General features: G+C 46.4%; 1 protein-coding gene across 2 annotated transcripts in view; it reads left to right on the forward strand.

The window, feature by feature from the left end:
• The first annotated feature begins 3,384 nt into the window (after positions 1 to 3,384).
• RAB31 (RAB31, member RAS oncogene family) overlaps positions 3,385 to 19,599 on the forward strand; it is a 119,726-nt gene continuing 103,511 nt past the window's right edge. The window contains exon 1 of one of the 2 annotated variants that reach the window (XR_008557594.1): positions 3,385 to 3,766. Coding sequence is in view for 1 of the 2 variants with exons in the window: in XM_008159802.3 (XP_008158024.1) it covers positions 3,728 to 3,766 (39 nt within the window). In the remaining variant the exon portion in view is untranslated. The remainder of the gene's footprint in view (positions 3,767 to 19,599) is intronic. The other variant, XM_008159802.3, reaches the window with a different exon arrangement.

Genomic DNA, 19,599 nt, shown 5'->3' on the forward strand with positions numbered 1-19,599 from the left:
AAAGTCTTGTCATTTGAAAACCCTGGTGATACAAAGATGATCCTTTCTTAATCTATGGGTACTTCTCATATGGACAGATAATTACATTTGTCTATCTGTTTGGACTCTGACTTCTTATAAAAGGGCTTTAGTTGCTAATTACTTTATGTTCAGTAAATGCTAAGAAAAATGTGAGCAGAGTATAGTCAAGCTCAGGGGCAGAGTTTCCTAAGGAGATGAAATTTGAGCAGGTCTTTGAAAAATGATGGGGTGTCACCAGGTGGGCAGGGAAGAGGCTAGTTTGGGCAAGCTATACTGAAGAGTGTGGATTTCTTCTTGTATGGCGCCACTGAAGACGTTAAAGCAGCAGAAAAGCAGAAGTCTGAATTAGTACAATGACCTTTTACTTTACAAAAGCCTCATAAGAAAAACTTGCATTTTCTATTGCTTTAGTTGATAAATTCTCAGTTATATGCCATTGAATTTTTAACCCTGCTTAGGTCATATCAGAACCTCTTCATATTTTCAGAAAATTCCAGAGGATAGGAGTCAGGATAGGCCCTTACTACAGTAATCTTAGAGTATAATAATAGCATTCGTAGAGAACATTATGTCTTTAAAAAGTTGAGAGCTACCCAGGGCCTGTCACTCCCAAATATGCCTCATAGCAGTCCTCTTCCCTTTTTCCTGGTGAGGGTCAATGTGTCACTTTGGGTTGATCATGGAGACCAGGTTTTTCATGAGGCCAGTTTTTAAGTCCCCAAGGGTGACCTGGCTGAGGAGGGAGTATAAACTCATGAAGGAGGTCCGGTTGACAGAGTAGGATTGCCACTTGGTAAAGCACAGCATTCTGCCTGGTCAGAATCAGACTCAAATGAGGTGATTAAAAAAAAAATTAAATTCTTTATGGTTTAAAGTATTACATAAGTCTCCTTTTTCCCCCATTGATCACTCCCCGGCTGCCCCCACCCCCCAGATCATGCCCTCACCCCACCCTCTCTGTCTGTGTCCATTGGTAATGCTCATATGCATGCATACAAGTCCTTTGTTTGATCTCTTACCCCATCACTCCCTCCTCCCCACTGCCACACTGCCTTCCCTAATAGGTTGGACAGTCTGTTCGATGCTTCTATGACTCTGGTTCTATTTTTGTTCATCAGTTTATGTTGTTCATTATATTCCACAAATAAGTGAGATCATGTGATATTTATCTTTCTCCAACTGGCTTATTTCGCTTAGCCTAATGTTCTCCAGTTCCATCCATGCTGTTGCAAATGGTAAGAATTCCTTCTTTTTTATAGCAGCATAGTATTCCATTGTATAGATGTACCACAGTTTTTTAATCCACTCATCTGCTGATGGGCACTTAGACTGTTTCCAAATCTTAGCTATTGTAAATTGTGCTGCTATGAACATAGGGGTGTATATATCTTTTCTGATTGGTGTTTCTAGTTTCTTGGGATATATTCCTAGAAGTGGAACTACTGGGTCAAATGGAAGTTCCATTTTCAGTTTTTTGAGGAAACTCCATACTGTTCTCCACAGTGGCTGCACCAGTCTGCAGTCCCACCAGCAGTGCAAGAGGGTTCCTTTTTCTCCGCATTCTCTCCAGCACTTGTCAGTTTGTTGATTTGTTGATGATAGCCATTCCGACAGGTGTGAGATGGTACCTCATTGTTGTTTTCGTTTGCATCTCAAATGAGGTGATTTTTAATAGGGTTGGGGGTGGGGAGCAGGGCAAGCAGACTAGGGTATATTTTTGGGTGGGGGTGGGGGAAGACTTGAGTAAGGGACTATTTCAGGAAAGCCTAGAAACCACACAAGCATCTCAGACACCGCGATTAATGTTGAAGAGTGTGGAATGAGAAGAACCATGAAGAAGAGTAAGAGAATGGAAGAGAAATTATGTCAGCTCATTTTTTTGTCTGGAGACGGTCCTGTCCTCAGCAACCTATTGCAATTTCATGAATTCCCACTCATTCCATTGGGTGTAGATAATGGATAAGACTTCCATTCTGATTTGACCAGCTTTTGGGAAGTGAGAAGAAAGGCCAAAGGGAAGCACTTCGACATGGAGATTCAAGTCATACTTCCAGGGATGAGCCAGATGCTAGGGAAGCCTGTTGAAGGCCTTGGTCAGGAGTTGCTCTACCATGATGTCTCCTCGGCAACTGTGTAGCACTTTCTCTCTCCGCAGTAAATCTGAGGACAGCGAGGTATTGTTACCCGGGCTGGGCAATTCTAGGCTGGCCTCCGTTCACACTGCCCACATAGAAGACTGTCCTAACTTTGGACACTAAACCAAGGACAGAGACTGATAAAATAATCTCCATGTTGAATAGGACCTGTATCTTGTACATGGCTACTTTTTGGATAATTTAGTCCAGATTTGTGTGAGTGAGCCTGCACCTGTCAGAGGGAAGCCCCTGCTGCTCTGGGAATTTAATTGCCAATTCTCTGTTTTGTGGCCTGTTTTGACCCCAGCTTCTAGGATTTTCTCTCTGGAGGCCTTGATTCAGAAGTCCCCCATTGTATTGGGCTACTTGGGTGCTCCTAACTTCCCTGGCTTCAATGGGAACAAAGCCAGATAATCAAGGTGGGTGGTCTCCTGGGGGAATGGAAATGTCTTTGATCAAAATTGGCAAGCCAGGAGAAAGGCCAGGGAGTTTGGGATAGGGCATGAAGTTTTTTTTTTTTTTTTTTTTGGCTTGTTTTTTAAACCATATTATTTCCAACTAGAAATGCCAGTGAATTCTTCAGGTAAGAGATGTCATTTCTCTAGCAGCAACAAGTAGTCATCTGAGTGGATGAGGCACACTGAGCCGTGCATGGTGAACAAAAGAGGGCAGTTCCCACAAGCCTTTGACTGTCTCCAGCCGGAACCTCTTTTCGTTTGCAGGTTAAGAAAGGATGCAGGTCTGCCTGGAGCTACGTATTTCTAGAGTCTGAGGGCTGGGTGTCTGTCTGCCCGGGCAGGTTGTAGCCTTTTCTGTACTGAGCAAGGCAGCTTCTTCTCTAGAATGTGTGTTTCCTTTTCAGACACTGATATGCCTGCTTTGGAGGGAGGAATAGAATATTGCTTCTAGAACCGTTTTCAATTTTACATACAGAAAAACGAACTCAGGGCTGAGAGCCAAGAGCTACACGGGGTCAATTGAGCCCCAGTGTTAGGAACTGCAGGAGATGTCTCTTACTGGGCTTCATTTCTGCCAGGAACCTCTAATGTCATTTAACGACGGGATGGACACAGACTTCAAAATGCTCCTGTGTAAATGACCTCGACTGACAGCATGCACTTTTTTTTTTTTTTTTAATTTTTCCAGATGAGGAAGGGAATAGTCAGTGACGCAGCGGGTCGTGGGGTCCTGTCCTCCTTCCACCCCCGGGGCACTGCAGCCGGTCGGGGCTGGAGAGGCAGATGCCAGAGCGGGCTCTGCAGAAGCCGGGCTCGCCGCTGAGTGGGTCTGAGGGACGAGGCACCTCCAGGACCGCCGCACGTCCCGGGGCGGCTGACGCGGTCTGGGGGCGTTCCTGGGAGCCGGGGGCCGAGGAGTCAGGCCGAAGCCCCGGGAGGAGCCGGCGGGGCCACGTGACCGGCCGCGGCAGGCCCAGAAATAGCAGCGGCGGCGGTTCCGCCAGCGGCGCCGCGAGGGAAAGGCGGAGACTGGAGGACGCTGGCTCGGCGTGGGCGCGGCGCGGCCGGGGCCCCGGAGGATGCTGAGCCCCTGCCCGGACCGGTCCCGAGCACATGATGGCGATACGGGAGCTCAAAGTGTGCCTTCTCGGGGTGAGTCCTGCGCTGCCACCCGCCGGGGACACCCTCGACCGTGCGCCTCCCACGCCCCCTGCTCTCCTGTCGTTCTTGCACCCCTCTTGGCCCCTGCACCCCCTTTTGTCCCGAGACACCCCCCCTGATTCCCCTTGGTCTGTACGCCCTCCTATTCCCCCGCGTCCACCTCCCCTCGCCCGTCCCGGCGCTCCCCAAGCGCCCCCGTAGTCTCCGTGCCCCCCGGGTGCCCCCGCACCCCGTCGTCCCCTGCCGTCCCTGGCCCGTGCGCCCACCTTGTCCCGGTGCCCCTGGCCCTCCTACCACCCCACAACCCCGCCGCGTCCCAGCCCTGTTGGGGTTCGGGTCCGAGCCTGCTCGGCTTTCTGAACCCGTCCCACCCCCGCCGGCCGGGTTCCCGGGATCCGCTCGGGCCTCGCGGGGCCGGGCCGCCCGGGACCCTCCGCTGGAACCCAGAGCCGCGGCGGGTCCTGGCCACGGCCGTGGAGGGCTTTCTCCTGCGCTTTTGATAATTTCCTTCCGGCGGAAACTTTAAGTTCCTCGGACCCGGCAGGGCGCCGAGTCCCCCCCGGCCTCCGGGGCCAGCGAAGGTGGGAGGGCGCGAGGGGACGCCGGCCGGCGGGGAGGCGGGGGCGGCGGGTGTTGCGCCTGGAAAACTTCTGTGCCCCAGGTGAAAGCGGGGTGAGCAAGCCCCCTGCCACCCGCCCCCTTCCGAAGTGGGTCCTTCTGAGCCCGAAGAAACGAGAGAGAAGCCAGACACAAAGGCGAAAACAAACTCCCAAGCGGTGGGTCCCGGCGGACCTGGCCGAGGACCCGGCAGCCCTTGGAAAACCGCCCCGGGGAGTTCAGAGAGGGCTGACGGTCACTTCTTCCCCTTTCTGGCCTTTTCTGGGGCGTGGGGTGGGGGCAGTGTTCAATTCCAGAGTTATTTCTTTGGAAAGAGCCGGGTTCAAGCGGTGTTTCCAGCAGCCTTGGCGCCCGTACCCATTTGTACTGCGCTTGGCAAGGAAAACCATTGGTCCCACGAAAACCATTTCCAGAAACAGGAGCATCGGTGGGGGGGGGGGGGGGGGTAGACCCGTCCTTACGCGTCTCAAAGAAATGCTAACTGGCCTGTCAAGATGGATGTACAGGAAGTGTATAAAGAGGAAATGATTCTAGGCTAGGATTGACTTGTGGCAGCTCAGCGGGGTGTCCAGGCTACGACCAGGCTCCTCTGGAACCTTTGACAGGAGGGGTTCCTGACCGTCTCCTACGGCTGTCCTTGGCCAGAACTCTCGTGTCCCCTGGGCTGTGGGGTTCCCCTCGAGTCCCAGGGCATCTGGCACACTGCCTGTTGCTCCTGCACAACCCGCCTGGTGCTCCTGCCCCCTGGCTGGCTCAGCCGCCGGTGGGATCTGAACAGGAGGCTGCTCTGGGCTTCCTCTGTTGACCTTTCTCAGTGTGTCAGGGGTAGGTTTCACGGTCTGCCAGGCTCTGTAATGTAGTCCAGACATCAGTCCCAGGGATCCCGTGTTTTCCTTGTGAGGAGTCATTTCGGACTCTTAGAAGGCCTTCCAAGACTTAGAAGGAATGTCATGTCCCAGGGAATCGAGAAGCAACTTCGACACGTGTTGTGTGTGTCAGGCGAGGCCATGAGAACAAATGATGTAGGAAATATTTGGCCTCCTACCCCCCCCCCCCTCATGTTTTCTCCCTTGTCATCTCCTTGAATGGCACAGGCCCTGCCCCATCACATGAATTATTTTCAAGTTCACTGTTTGATAAATCTCCATGTCTTTCTATAAGGAAACAGATCAGTGGAAAGGGCCCTGCCTGCCCCAGGAGGCAGCATCCGGGTCCCCATTCTTCCCCCACTCACTAGCTGTGCAGCTTTGGACAAGTATCGCAGTCACCTCCTTTGTAAAATGGATATAATAACATCTTTTCTTTTAAGGCAGAGGACTATATCAGATGATCTTCTTAGATATGTGGTACCATTTCCTGCCAAGCTATGATTCCAGGTGACAGTGCGCAAGCTTGGGAGATGAGAAAGCTGGGAGAAATCCCTTCACTTCTTTTTCTCTTATCTCTGAGAATGAAGCACACTCTTAGTGGCGTCCTGGACACATGCCTCACCCTGGTTTGCTTGTTCTTTGCAGTGACTCGACTCTGTTGGCATAGGAGTCTGAGCTTGGAAAAGGAGAACAGTCCCAAAACAGAGCAGGAAAGATATTTCTGAACAAACAGAGGCTTTGATGTACCAACCATATCACACCACTTTCATGGCCTTTTAAAAAATTTTTTTGAGAATGGCTCTAGGTTTTAGTCTTACTTAGGTCAGAGGATATCTTATTTGAAAGGCCAGTGACCTTATTATTTGCCGGTCCTGTCCTGGACAAGATGTGTGACAGGCTATATTCTCAATTGTTCACCCAAATACGGTGATTTTTTTTGGGGGTGAGAGAGCATTTGGGTAAACAATTGTAACTGCCTTGGGTTTGTTCTCTTGATTTGAGAGAGAACTCTGTGGGTCAGTGGCTGGACTTACGAAAGTCTAGAAGTCCTTTCAAAAATTTGATAAGAACCCTGAGCTCCTCTGCTGTTTGTGTCAGGAGATCTGTGAAGTGTTGCATGTGGCTAGCACTAAGCTTCCTGTTTTTTTAGCACTGCCACACCTCCCTGAAGTCTCAGTATAACCAAGACCCTAGCAGGCACACCCTCTCTTGGGATCACTTTCTGTTGGGCCCCCTTGAGAAGGTGATGGAAAATGTGGGCCTCCTAATTGGACTCTTGCTATCTCACTGGAGAGGTTGGGGGCCTTTTTGTGCCTGATCTTTAACTTTGATTGCTTAGTGATTACTTGGGGATGTGCTTCCCAAGGTTGTTTTAGGCATAGGTAGAGTAGACTTTTATCTTCACTGTAGTCTCTTGCTTCCATGGTGGGGTCAGAGGTTCCTGGCAAGAGGGTCATTTGTAGCAGGTGGAAGTGAGAGTGGGCCAGATGTCTTCTCTACCTGTACCTGTGCCTTTCAGCCCTGATGTTAGGGTATGTCTGATGTTATTTCTTTTGGCAAAGGCTCCCACATGGAATTGACAGTAGTCTGTGGAACATTCTCTGAATGCTTTGTGCTGTTGGAAAAACCAAGGACTCAAGCACCTTGGATTTCTTTAGATATCCTTTTATAAATTCTTGACTCTCATTATTCTTATGGGTGTACTTCCTCGTTTTTTATCCCAAAGCTTTTGTGAATGACCTTTCTTGGGGTGAGTTGGGCCATCTATTGGAAGCTAACCATACAGGAGGGTGTGTTTGATAGGGGTTCTAGCTGGATACCTAGGACCCTAGGTTTTTGCCAATAGAGTACCAATTGTCCCACACTGTAATCTCAATTAGTATTATAAAGCATGGAGCTTAAAAACAACTCCCTTAAAAACAGCCAAGTATGTTAAAAAAAAAACCCCAAAAAACTAACAAAAACAATACTGAGGCAACAGCTGTTCCAACCCCAAAGGTGGAAAGCTTCCCAGTATGCATTTTTAACCCACATTACCCCCGGCAAAAAGCAAGAGGAGAGAGAGAGAGAGAGAGAGAGAGAGAGAGAGAGAGAGAGAGAGAGAGAAGAAAAAGCAAGAGGAGGAGGAGGAGGGAGAAGGAGGAGGAGGGAGGAAGAGGAGAGAAGAAGGAGGAGGAGGAGGAGAAAGAGGAGAGAAGAAGGAGGAGGAGGAGGAGAGAGAGGAGGAGGAGGAAGAGGAGAGGAGGAGGAGGAGGGGGAGGAGGGGGAGGAGAAAGAGGAGGAGAGGGAAGAGGAGGAGGAGGGAAGGAGGAAGAGGAGAGGAGGAGGAGGAGGGAAGGAGGAAGAGGAGAGGAGGAGGAGGAGGGGGAGGAGGGGGAGGAGAAAGAGGAGGAGAGGGAAGAGGAGGAGAGAAGGAAGAGGAAAAAAGGAGTGGGAGGAGAGGATCTTTCTTTTATTATTTTCTCTGGGTGTGTATGGTGTACACTTAAAAACTACTTCTGAGTGGAATCCCAAAGAGATTTATATTTGGACTTTGGTTGTCTTGACAACATTTTAGAGATTTCTGCCACTTCCTCAACAGCTGAGTGGTGAAGAGACAACTGAAGACACTCCTGCTTCTGATAAGGAGCTTGATGATGTATCTCTTTTTGGCCTTGTTGAATCTGTATGGTGTACATCACCTAGAAATCAAATACCTGGGATTTGGTGGGACATCTGAGCAGTGGGGTCTTCAGGTACATATGTACAGGCCTTCACATGTAAGATGCATGTGGTTCTTGAGGACACAGGAGTGGAATAGATTTCTGCTCACAGTAGGCATATCAGTCAGCACTGTGGAGCCTCAAATGGACTGCTTTGAGCAATAGGAAGCTCCCGTTACTGTAAGTGTTCTATAAGGTTACTTGAATTTGTCGGGGTCATTGTTTTTGTTTTTTTAAAAAAATATATTTTATTGATTTTTTACACAGAAGAAGGGAGAGGGATAGAGAGTTAGAAACATCGATGAGAAACATCGATCAACTGCCTCCTGCACACCCCCCACTGGGGATGTGCCCGCAACCAGGGTACATGCCCCTGACCAGAATCGAACCTGGGACCCTTCAGTCTGCAGGTCGACGCTCTATCCACCGAGCCAAACCGGTTTTGGCTGTCGGTGTCATTGTTGAAGGAATGAATATACCGGGAGGACTGGGCTAGGCAACTATCACATTTGCTTTTCTTTTCAGTCTGAGATTTTGTTAACATACACATTTTTATTTTCTTTCCCAGAAAGTAGCATTTCCTTGGGAGGGGGGGGGGGAGGGCGAGTGTGGAGAGGGTGTGCAGAGAGGCTAGCAATATAATGCATTTTTTACTACAACTGATTCCTCTATTAAATTGAACCCCTGTGGAAAGTGTGGTTCAGCGTTGGTGGTACTGGGCAGAGAATCAACGTAAATGATACAGCCTCTCACCATGGTCCAGTCCCAAGATGGCGGCCACCACGAAGAGGCAGCTGCAGAAGATGTCAATGTTGCCTTTGAAAATCAACAAAAGATAAACAAATCTGCACAGCATACAAGTAGAATCACAGAACAGAAGGAAGAAATAGATATCAAAAAAGAAACAACTCCAGAATTTTAGAAGATGCACGTGAGGACATCATGCTTGCAGATCCTAGCTGCTTAATGATACCTTATCAAGTTGGTGATGTTTTCATTAGCCATTCTCAAGAAGAAACACAAGAAATGTTAGAAGAAGCAAAGAAAAATGTGCAAGAAGAAATTGATGACTTAGTATCTGGGGTGGAATCACTTCTCTGATTGTTCTCAGATTTGAAAGTTTGGTTACATGCAGAAATTTAAAAAAATATATATATTTTATTGGTTTTTTTATAGAGAGGAAGGGAGAGGGATAGAGAGTTAGAAACATCGATCAGCTGCCTCCTGCACACTCCCTACTGGGTATGTGCCTGCAGCCAAGGTACATGCCCTTGACCGGAATCGAACCTGGGACCCTTCAGTCTGCAGGCCGACGCTCTAGCCACTGAGCCAAACTGGTTAGGGCTACATGCAAAATTTGGGAGCAACAAACTTTGAAGCTGATGAAAGTTAATATTTTATAATACTTAAAATTTTTATTTAATAAACTTGATACTGTTTAAATGATAATTTCCCTTTTCCAATGATATATAGAAAGCAAAGCTTCCTCTTTAAAATAGGTGCTGGGACATACAAAGATTTTGAGTCCATAAATTAGAAAAAGTGTTCAAATTTATCTTATTTTATTTTTTAATCCTCACCGGAGGATATTTTTCCACTGATTTTTAAAGAGAGTGGGAAAGACAGAGAGAAACATTGATGTGAGAGAAACACATTGACTGGTTGCCTCCTGCACGAGCCCGACCAGGGCCTGGGCTGGGGAGGACCCTGTAACCGAGGTACATGTCCCTGACCTGAATCAAACCCAGGGACCCTTCAGTCTGCAGGTTGATGCTCTATCCACTGAACCAAACCGGCTAGGGCAACGTCTTCAAATTTAATTGTGTCCAACAGGTTTAGCTAATTTTTAGTGCTTGCAAGTCTGTGCAACTATTATACTTTCATTTATCTTAGTTTTTATAATTTATAATGTGTTTGAAAATGGAACAGGCATTCATTCACTCAATCCTTCACCATTTATTGCATGCTTCTTTCATGCTGGGAGCTGTGGGTGTTTGATGCCTGTCTTCAAAGAGTACTCTGCTTTCCCCAGGATGTGGACACACTAGCAATGCACTAAACTACATGGCCTGCATTCCTGTGACAGCAGAAGTAACAGAGTGTGATGATAAATATTGACTATCATCTTATTAGACATGAGGACAGGTGAGGGACAGAAAGTTTTTAATCAAGGTTTGTTTTGAGTACTTGCTGTGGTGCAAGCTCTGCTAGAGATAGAAAGTAGGGAGGGTGGGTTTCTCGTCTCTGCTTGTGATGGAGAGACTCCTGGTTGAGCAGGAAAGACAGGCATGTGCACAGGAACTAGTATCCGTGGCATTTGTGATGCATGGGATGCTGGAGGTGCAGTAGGAGGTGGTGAAGTTTAAGTTAAATATGTTGGGTGCTGGGAAGGGAGCAATCTGGGAAGGTTTCGTGGAGTGGGAAGGATCTGAACATGCCTCAAAGGAGGAACGGTGGGCATGGACCGCAGGCACTGGAGAGAGCAGGTGTGGCTCCGGGTCTCAGTTGTTTTCTGGAGGGCTGATGTAGCTGAGCGTGTAGGGAGGTGAAGAGCACAGCCCTCCCACTCCTGGGCTGACCGCTCTTCCATTGATTCCACTGTCTCTCTAGGATGAGTTCTTTTATAAAAAGAAACTCTGCTTTTCCCGTGGCTTATTTTGAAAAATTTTCAAATTTATAAAACAGTTAAAGGAGTAGTACAGTGAATTGTTTGTAGACATCTCACATAGTAGGGCTAACATTTTGCCACTCTTGCGTTCTCTTTCTAATGTATCTAAATAACACTACTTTTTTTTTGTTTTCCCCTGAACCACCTGAAAGTAAATTGCAGACATTCTAACACTTCACCCCTAAATACTTCAGTATATATCTTTTAGGAAAAAGGACAGATCCCCCACACGACTATAACAGCATTATCTCACAAATACAATAGTGCTGAGCATAGGGTCCATACTCAGCTTTTTCATTTGTCCCTAAATGGCCTTAACAGGTGTTTAAAAAAAAATCCAGGTTCCAGTCAGAGATCATGTATTACCTTGGCTTGTCATGTCTCTCATCTAAAGCAACTCCTCTCCTCTTTTTCTACCATGACATTAGTATTTTTGCAGAATCCCAGGCCAGTTGCTTTGTAGAAAGTCCCAACATCTTAGTCTGATTGCTTCCTCATTGCTTCTTCTGGCTCAGCTTTTTGGCGAGAAGACAACAAAAGTGATGTTGGTCTTATTTTTTATGTGCTCATGTATAATTTTAAAATATTCTTTCCCATTTACTTCTGTGATACTCATTCAGAAAATATCTTTTCGCTTGTACAAGTGCCAGGCATGATGTGTCTGAACAAAACAGACAAAGGGATTTTGACTTGTAGAATTTAGATTTTAGCAGGAAGCTGGGGAATATAAAATCTACAGCCTGTCAGAAGGTCTTATATAGAAAAAAAGACATGACAGAGCCGAGTGAGGGGCACAGGAGCTCTGGGAGGTGGGGAGCGGGTTGGTTGGGTGGTGGGTGATCAAGTGTGTTCAGTCTCCGGCAGGACCAGAGGGGAGCATCACCTCTCACTTACCCAGGGGCTGACTTTGGTTCTGTATCTTCAGTTCCGTGCTGTGATCCCTGAGCTGCTGAGAGTCACACGTATGTCCTGTGGAGCCAGAGTTGTCTTTCTTGTTTTCTAACTTTGTCAGCAGAAATCAGAAAAAGGAAAGTGAGATTTAACATCAGTGTCACTGAATGAGTTTCTCACTGTGGTATCTTCAGTTTCGATGAGTCTTTTTCTGATATATTTTCTGACTTCTGAGGTCCCAGACCTGCTTCTACTTCACTGGAGGTCATGAACTTGGCTTCTGCTTGCTCAGAATTTAACCCATAGGGTAGCCTAGGCTACTTAGGTCAGTTCCCCCAGATGCTCCTAGAAGACTTGCGTTATCAGAAGATTGAGTGGGCCCTGAAGGAGAGCAAGCAGGACCTAGGGGAAATCATTTTCCTTCCATTTTTCTCTGCTTGAACAAGATACCAGAGAGCTAGATCCCTTTGTAACCACTGTATTTGTTTGTCAAAATTTTTGAATTCTCCGGCATTACTTCATTTCTGCCCTATGGAATCACTGTTTTAACTGAGGTCTGCAAATAGATTGTGTGGTCCTTAAAAAGAGCCTCCATCGGCCCCACCGGTGTGGCTCAGGTGGTTGAGTGTCCTCCCATGCACTAAGAGGTTGCTGATTCGATTCCAGGGCAGGGCACAGGCCTGAGTTTTGGGCTCTATCCCCAGTAGGGGGAGTGCAGGAGACAGCTAGGCCATCCCTGTTTCTGTCTCTCCCTCTCCCTTTCTCTCAATAAAAACATGTTTTAAAAAAGTGCTTCCATCCAAGACCCCTTAGAAAGGAAGGTGAGAGAGAGAGAGAGAGAGAGAGAGAGAGAGAAGAGGAGAGAGAGAGAGAGAGGAAGGGGAGAGATAGAGAGAGGAAGGGAGGCACACACACACACACACACACACACACACACACACACACACAGGGTTTCATGTAAAACTTGCCCTTTGCTGGTGAGGGGAGTGAACTGTTCCTGTTGGTTTTTTTTTTTTTTTTTTTTGTGTGTGTGTGTGTGCATGTGTGTGCATGTGTGTGTTTTGTTATTTTTCTGGTTAGACTATTAGCCAGGGCATTTACATTTATGGCAAGCTTAAGCTTAATTAACACATTGTGTACCAGTAGTTTTATTGCTAGCTTTATCCAGTGTCCAGATAAGTTTCTATTGAACGAGTACAAAAAACGTTTTACAAAGTATCATACTTTAAAAAGATATTAGCTTGTAAGAACATGTAATAAATAACTTCAAAATGCAATGGGTATTTAATTTTAAGGCGTGCCTTTAACATTTATGTAAAACACTGTGTAATATGAAAACACAAGAATGCTCGTGATCCGCCCGCAATGTGTTGTCTTTTTTTAAAGAACATCTCATAGCATCATCATACATGCTTCATAGATACATGTTTTATTTTAGAACTAAAATATCACCTAAACTTTCTCATAATAAACTTCAAGAAGGCTATTTTTTTCCATAAAGTAATACATGTTCATCTTAATTCAATTTTAAATCTAATTATGAGGTAGGGGAAATAATTAGTAATAAAATGTTAAATGTTGATTTTCCTTTGAGATCACGAGTTGAGGTTTGCAGTTTGATGCCTTTAACATCCTTTCTTTATAATAACATATGTAATTGTACCAACTTGCTGAGGTCTTGTTTTCCTCTGGTTAGTTTGTAATCCTGCAGGCGTAAAGAAATCATCCTGCCTGCCTCCTTGTCTTCACGGCTCACCTGCTCATAGCTCTTCTTCTGTCCCTGTATTCTGTTTTACATTCGGGTGACTGCTTTTTTATTTTATGATCAACATCAGGCTCACCATCCTCCCCCATTTCTTCTGCTACGTCTCTGTTCTTTTCTGCTCCACAGGGTCATTTTCTTCCCCCATTTAAATTTGTTTTCTGATTCTCTGCACTTCTCATCGATGAATCATCAGTCTGTCCTCCTTTTAAAGAGACATCCAGGAAAAAGTTTCTGACTCTGCTTTTCACTTACTCCCCTCACTGAGCAGGGATTATTCTGAGATCCGCATAAACAGTTTGTGTAAATTTTCATTATGTGTACATATTTACACAATAATTAAAGTCTACATTGGGGCCCCGTAGGGTCTTAAAAAGGTCTGAGAAATACTGCTGTAGGCACTCAGGTTGGCCATGGCTAATGGAGGCTTTCCCTAATGAAGTGTCCGTGTTGGCAGGACTCAGGGAAAGGAAGGCTGCGTCTGATCGTCGGTCCCTGGGCACCACCAGGTGGAATGTGGAGGTATATTCTGAGCGATGCTGAGTGTGGGCCCGAGATGCTATCCCAGAGCAGCAGGCCTCAACTCAACAGTCTTACTGCTTTTTCTGGTGTGATGCAACTAATGGACAATCTTGAAAATCTTAGATACTACCATAGAAACACATAGATTCTGATGAAACCTCAAATATATGTGACAAAATAAAGCAAATTATACATTTGCTTTTTTAAAATGCTCTTCTCATGAAGACATTTATAGAAGCATGTGAGTCATGAACTCAGTCATTTCAAGATCTCCCAACACAATTCAGTTTAAAAAGAACTACTAATAAATATGGTATATCAATTTTTTAAAAGAAAGACCTCTATTTAAAAAAGATGATTTGTATTATTTCTAAACCTCCACCTCATAGGTTAATCTTAGTAAGATAACGTAATATATAATACTAGAGGTTCGGTGCACAGATTCATGCACAGGTGGGGTCCGGCCAGCCCACCCCAATGGGGGCCGATGGGGCTGGGCCGGTGGTGGGTAGGGGATTTGGGAGGTTGGCCAGCCGGCCCCGCCCCCGATCAGGGTGGGGGGACCAGTTGGGGGCGGGGCCAGCCAGGGTTAGGGGCCTCGGGTGGTTGGGGCTGCAGTGTGTGTCATAGTGACTGGTCGTTTTGGTCATTGTGGTCATTCTGTCGTTCTGGTCACTTGGCTTTTATATATATAGATTGTACAATAAAAATGTACAAATTTAAAAATATTGTTACAATTATAATTGATATAATTTATTGCTATGAACATGTTGCTACTTTTAACATGAGTTGTATTATTGCACATTTCACTTGCAGCAGCCCTATGCTTTGTATTTATTCATCATAACTAACATGCCACAAGCCAATGGGCACATCTTTGTTCTTGCTTATGCATCGAGTGTGAGGGAGTTTTGTTCTCTTCATATATCCTTGACTTCCTCCTTATTAAAAAATATCCATGGGAACTTATATGCATATATGCATAGCTCATGGACACAGACAATAGAGTGGTGAAGGCCTGGGAGGAGTGGGGGCAGGGTGGAGAGGGTCAATGGGAACAAACAAACAAACAAACAAAGGGGACATCTGTAATACTTGCAACAATAAGGATAAATTAAAAAAGGAAAAAAGTAATTGAAAACTCACTGGCACAATAATAATTTGTAATTGCCCCTACCCCTAATCACAGTGACATCAGTAACAGTTAAGAAAGATTGTTGTACAGTTCTGGAATTGCAGCCAAACTTACTCTGTTCTTTTCCAATCAGGAAAGCATGATGCAGTGCCTTTGCCTTTGATTAAAAAAGACGTCACCTTGAAGTCACTCTAGCTTATCAATATCACTTTAATAATAGCAGTAGACATGTACTGACTATATCTCACGTGCCAGGCACTGTGCTGAGTGTTTCAGATATCCATTGCTGCATAACAAACCACCGCAAACTTAGTGGTTTTCAATAATCATTTATTATTATTTTTCTTAGTGCTGTGGGTTGACTGGGCTCAGATGGGTAGTTCTTGTTTGGGGTTTCTCATATAGTTTCAGTCAGGTGGTGGCCAGGGCTGGAGCCTTAGAACACTTGCTAATGCGCATGTCTGGTGGCTGGGCTAGGGTGGCTGTATCAGCTGGGATTAACCAGGCATCTTTTTGCATGTGGCTTCTCCACACAGTTAGCTTGGGTTTCCTATAGCATGGAGTCTCAGGGCAGTTAGACTTACATGGTGGCTGGCTATTTCTAGAGCAAGTGTTCTAAGAGCCGTGGGCAGAAGCTAAAAAGTTTCTTGTGATCTACCCTCACAGATCCCAGAATGTCATTTCTGCCACTTGTATTAATCAAGCAAGTAACTAAGGCCAGCCCAGAAGCAAAGGCAGGAGAATTACACTCTACCTCTGAATGGCAGGAATAGCAACAATTTGTGGCCCTCTTATATGGCCTCTGCTGAATAAGTGGTTTACATATTATGGCATTAAAGGACTTGTAAGGGTGAATGCTGTTATTATTGTCATCTTATTGATGAGGAAACTGAAGCTCAGAGGGTTGAGTAACATTTGCAAAGACTCTCTGTTAATAAATAATGCTTCATGGATTAGAACTAGCTTTGTAGGCCTCCAAAACCCAATGCATGTAACCTCTTTTCGGTGTGGCAAACTTTGTTGTTAGTCACAAATGACTTGTTCACAACCGGCATGTAGTAGGGAGGGCACCATTGAATCAATAGAATAAGATTTTAAAAACGTAAGAGGTCTTGTATCAATAAGAATTGTAATTTAACTAGAGGCTCAGTGCACGAATTCATGCACGGGTGGGGTCCCATGGCCTGGCTGGTGATTGGGGCCGATTGGGCCTGTCTCCTGCCCTGATTGGGGCTTGGGGCTGATCAGGGCTGGCTGGCCGGGGTGAGGGGCCACAGGAGGTTGGTGGGGCCAATTGGGGCCAGCTGGCTGCGGGAGGTTGGCTGTGGGAGCATCTGCCCCCTGGTGGTCAGTGCGCATCATAGTGACCAGTGGACCAGTCGTTCGGTCACTTAGGCTTTTATATATATAGTTAATCTGATTGAATAATTTGAACCAGGTATGAAGTACTTCATGGGAGAAAAAGAGGCAAATTGCCACAAGGTTGGGTCCTGGGCAGGTTTTCTGGGAGTGAGATGGCTGTTTCTCACTTCTGGGAATGTATTAGACTTGAAGAGTCAAAGTGCTTTCTTGGGGAAGGTCGGATGTTGATGACAGCACTAAGGTGTGACAGCCAAACAACAACACCTTGTATTTGTTTCTCATTTTATAGTTCACAGTGTGCTGTCCATATGTTGTTTTATTTAATCCTCAAACAACCTTATGTGGTAGGCATTTTGTCTCTATTTGCAGATGTGAGAGGCCAGGGCTTAGCAATGTTAAAGGCTTTGCTCCAGGTCACAGAGCTTGTGTCCAGGTAGCACCCTCGAGCCCCGGCTTTTTAGCTGTTCCATTTCCCAGCTCACGTGTCCAGGAAGTAGGCGACTTACTCTAGTCCTTTTCCCCCTTGGTTTCCTCATAGGATCCATGTCAAGTGCTCTATTTGGGTTTTGGAAATTTCATTTTGTGAACTGTGATCAATCAGTCAGGAAGGCCAACCTGCTGGACTGTAGGGGCCTGTTAGACTTTAGACGTTTCTTGGTCTGCCATTACAGCTGTGAATCACAACTGGACAGGCATCCTGCCAGTGCAGCACAGTGAGAGTGGGCACGCCTCCGGGCAGGCAGACGTGATTACCATGCCAGTCACGGAACGTCAGGGCTCCATTTCCTGCTTTGTAAACCGCTGACAGTTTACAGGGAAACCCTTTAGCAGGAAACCCTAAATGGCATATCATATACAAAAAATTTTCTTACCTATTTTGCCCCAAACAATTAAAAAGTATTTTGATTTGTAATTTATTGATTTTAGAGAGAGAGATGGAGAGAGAGAGAAACATTGATTTGTTGTTCCACTTGTTTATTGGTTTCTTTTTGTTTGTGCCCTGACTGGAGATTGAACCCGAAACCTTGACGTATTGAGATGATGCTTTAACCAACTGAGCTCCCCAGCCAGGATGCCCCAAGCAATTTTACACCTGATAACCTCAAGGCTCAGAAGAATTTGAATAGATTCTTTCTACAAGAGGGGCTCCAGCTTAGACCTTTTCTTGTGTCTCCTTTCCTAAGGGATCTTGCAAGGCACAGGTGCTAGGCAACAGCTTTTGATTTACTATGTGATACTGTAGAGCTTCATTATTTTCACTAATTGGACCAAATTTGTAACATATTCTTTACATTTTTATATTCAAGTACTAGAGGCCCGGTGAATGAAATTCGTGCATGGGGGGAGTGTCCCTCAGCCCAGCCTGCACCCTCTCCAATCTGGGACCCCTTGAGGGATGTCCGACTGCCCGTTTAGGCCCGATCCTACTGGGATTGGGCCTAAACGGGCAGTCTGATATTCCTCTCACAATCCAGGACTGCTGGCTCCCAACTGCTCGCCTGCCTCTGCCTGATTGCCCCTAACCACTTTTGCCTGCCAGCCTGATCATCCCCTAACCACTCCACTGCCAGCCTGATTGATGCCTAAATGCTCCCCGGCTGGCCCGATTGCCCCCAACTGCCCTCCCCTGCTGGCCTGGTCTCCCCCAACTGCCCTCCTCTGCTGGCCCAGTTACCCTAACTGCCCTCCCTGCTGGCTTGATTGCCCACTACTGCCCTCCCCTGCAGGCCTGTTCCCTCCCAACTGCCCTCCCCTGCAGGCCTGGGTCCCCCCCAACTGTCCACTGCAGGCCTGGTTCCTCCTCAACTGCCCTCCCCTGCACGCCTGGTCCCCCCCAACTGCCCTCCCCTGCTGGCCTGGTGTCCCCCAACTGCCCACCCTGCTGGCCTGATTGCCCACAGCTGCCCTCCCCTGCAGGCCTGGTCCCCCCCAACTACCCTCCCCCTGCAGGCCTGGTCCCCCCACAACTGCCCTCCCCCTGCAGGCCTGGTCCCTCCCAACTGCCCTCCCCTGCAGGCCTGGTCCCCCCCAACTGCCCACAACTGCTCTCCCCTGCCAGCCATCTTGTGGTAGCCATCTTGTGTCCACATGGGGCAGCCATATTTGACCACATGGGGGCGGCCATCTTGTGTCTTGGAGTGATGGTAAATTTGCATATTACTCTTTTATTAGATAGGATAATATACATTCCAAAAAACTACCTCTTAAATATAGCGCACCATGGATTTTCACAAATTAAACAGAACAAAATGAGTATTACCAGCACCCCCAGAAGCCCACCCTATTCCTCCTTCCAAAAAAAAAAAAAAATAGTAACCCACTCTCTTCCTGCCTTCCAACACCACAAAACTGTAACATATACTTACTGTAGGATCTTCATTATTTTGAAGTAATTATACTAAGGTGGTGGTGTTTGACAGAGGTTCCTAGTACAGGAGCCTCCCACTGAATGGGCTGGGGCTGACATTGGGTGCTGGAGGTGCAGAGACTTGGATGCTGGTCTGGCTTTGGCAGGTGGGGCAGGGCAGGCTGCAGCCACTGGTGGCCAGTGCTGTAAAACAATACAATGATCTGGGTGTACTGGTATGTGAAAGGGGTTGGAAAGCAGTGTCTTTGGAGACCTATTTTAATCAATTAACTAAGAAGCATATTAGTTGTAGATAAATAAGCCCTTTAAAGTGTTCATGGGCATTTGAAAGCAGTTCTCTCAAATATTAAAAATATTGTTTCCATTTTTAATGAAGAAAATCTTTGCTAAGATCAGTCTTTATTAAAGTTCTTTTTAATGACTAGGCTTAACACATACTTGTAAAGAATAAAAATGGTATACAGAAGGTACAGAATGAAAAGTAAAAGACCACTTTTTCCCTCCACTCATCTATTCCTTTTGTATTTTTCTAGATATTATCTATTCACTAGAGGCTCAGTGCACGAATTCATGCACAGGTGGGGTCCCTCAGCCTGGCTGGTGTTCGGGGCCAAATGGGATTGTGGGAGGTTGGCTAGGGGGAGGGACCACAGGAGGTTCTGCCAGCCGGGGGGAGGGACTGCAGAAGGTTAGCCGACCATGGGAGGTTGGCTGTGGGAGTGCACTGAACACCAGGGGGCAGCTTCTGTGTTGAGTGTCTGCCCCCTAGTGGTCAGTGTGTGTCATAGAGACCGGTCGACCAGTCATTTGGTCACTTAGGCTTTTATATATATAGATATGCACGTGTTATTTTCTTGCCCTTTTCACCTAAAGGTAAACCTTTAGTATATGTCTTTGTTAGTATGTATCAATCGACCTTATTTATTT

This window comes from Eptesicus fuscus, chromosome 12 (assembly GCF_027574615.1).
Source record: "Eptesicus fuscus isolate TK198812 chromosome 12, DD_ASM_mEF_20220401, whole genome shotgun sequence".
Taxonomy (NCBI): Eukaryota; Metazoa; Chordata; class Mammalia; order Chiroptera; family Vespertilionidae; genus Eptesicus; species Eptesicus fuscus.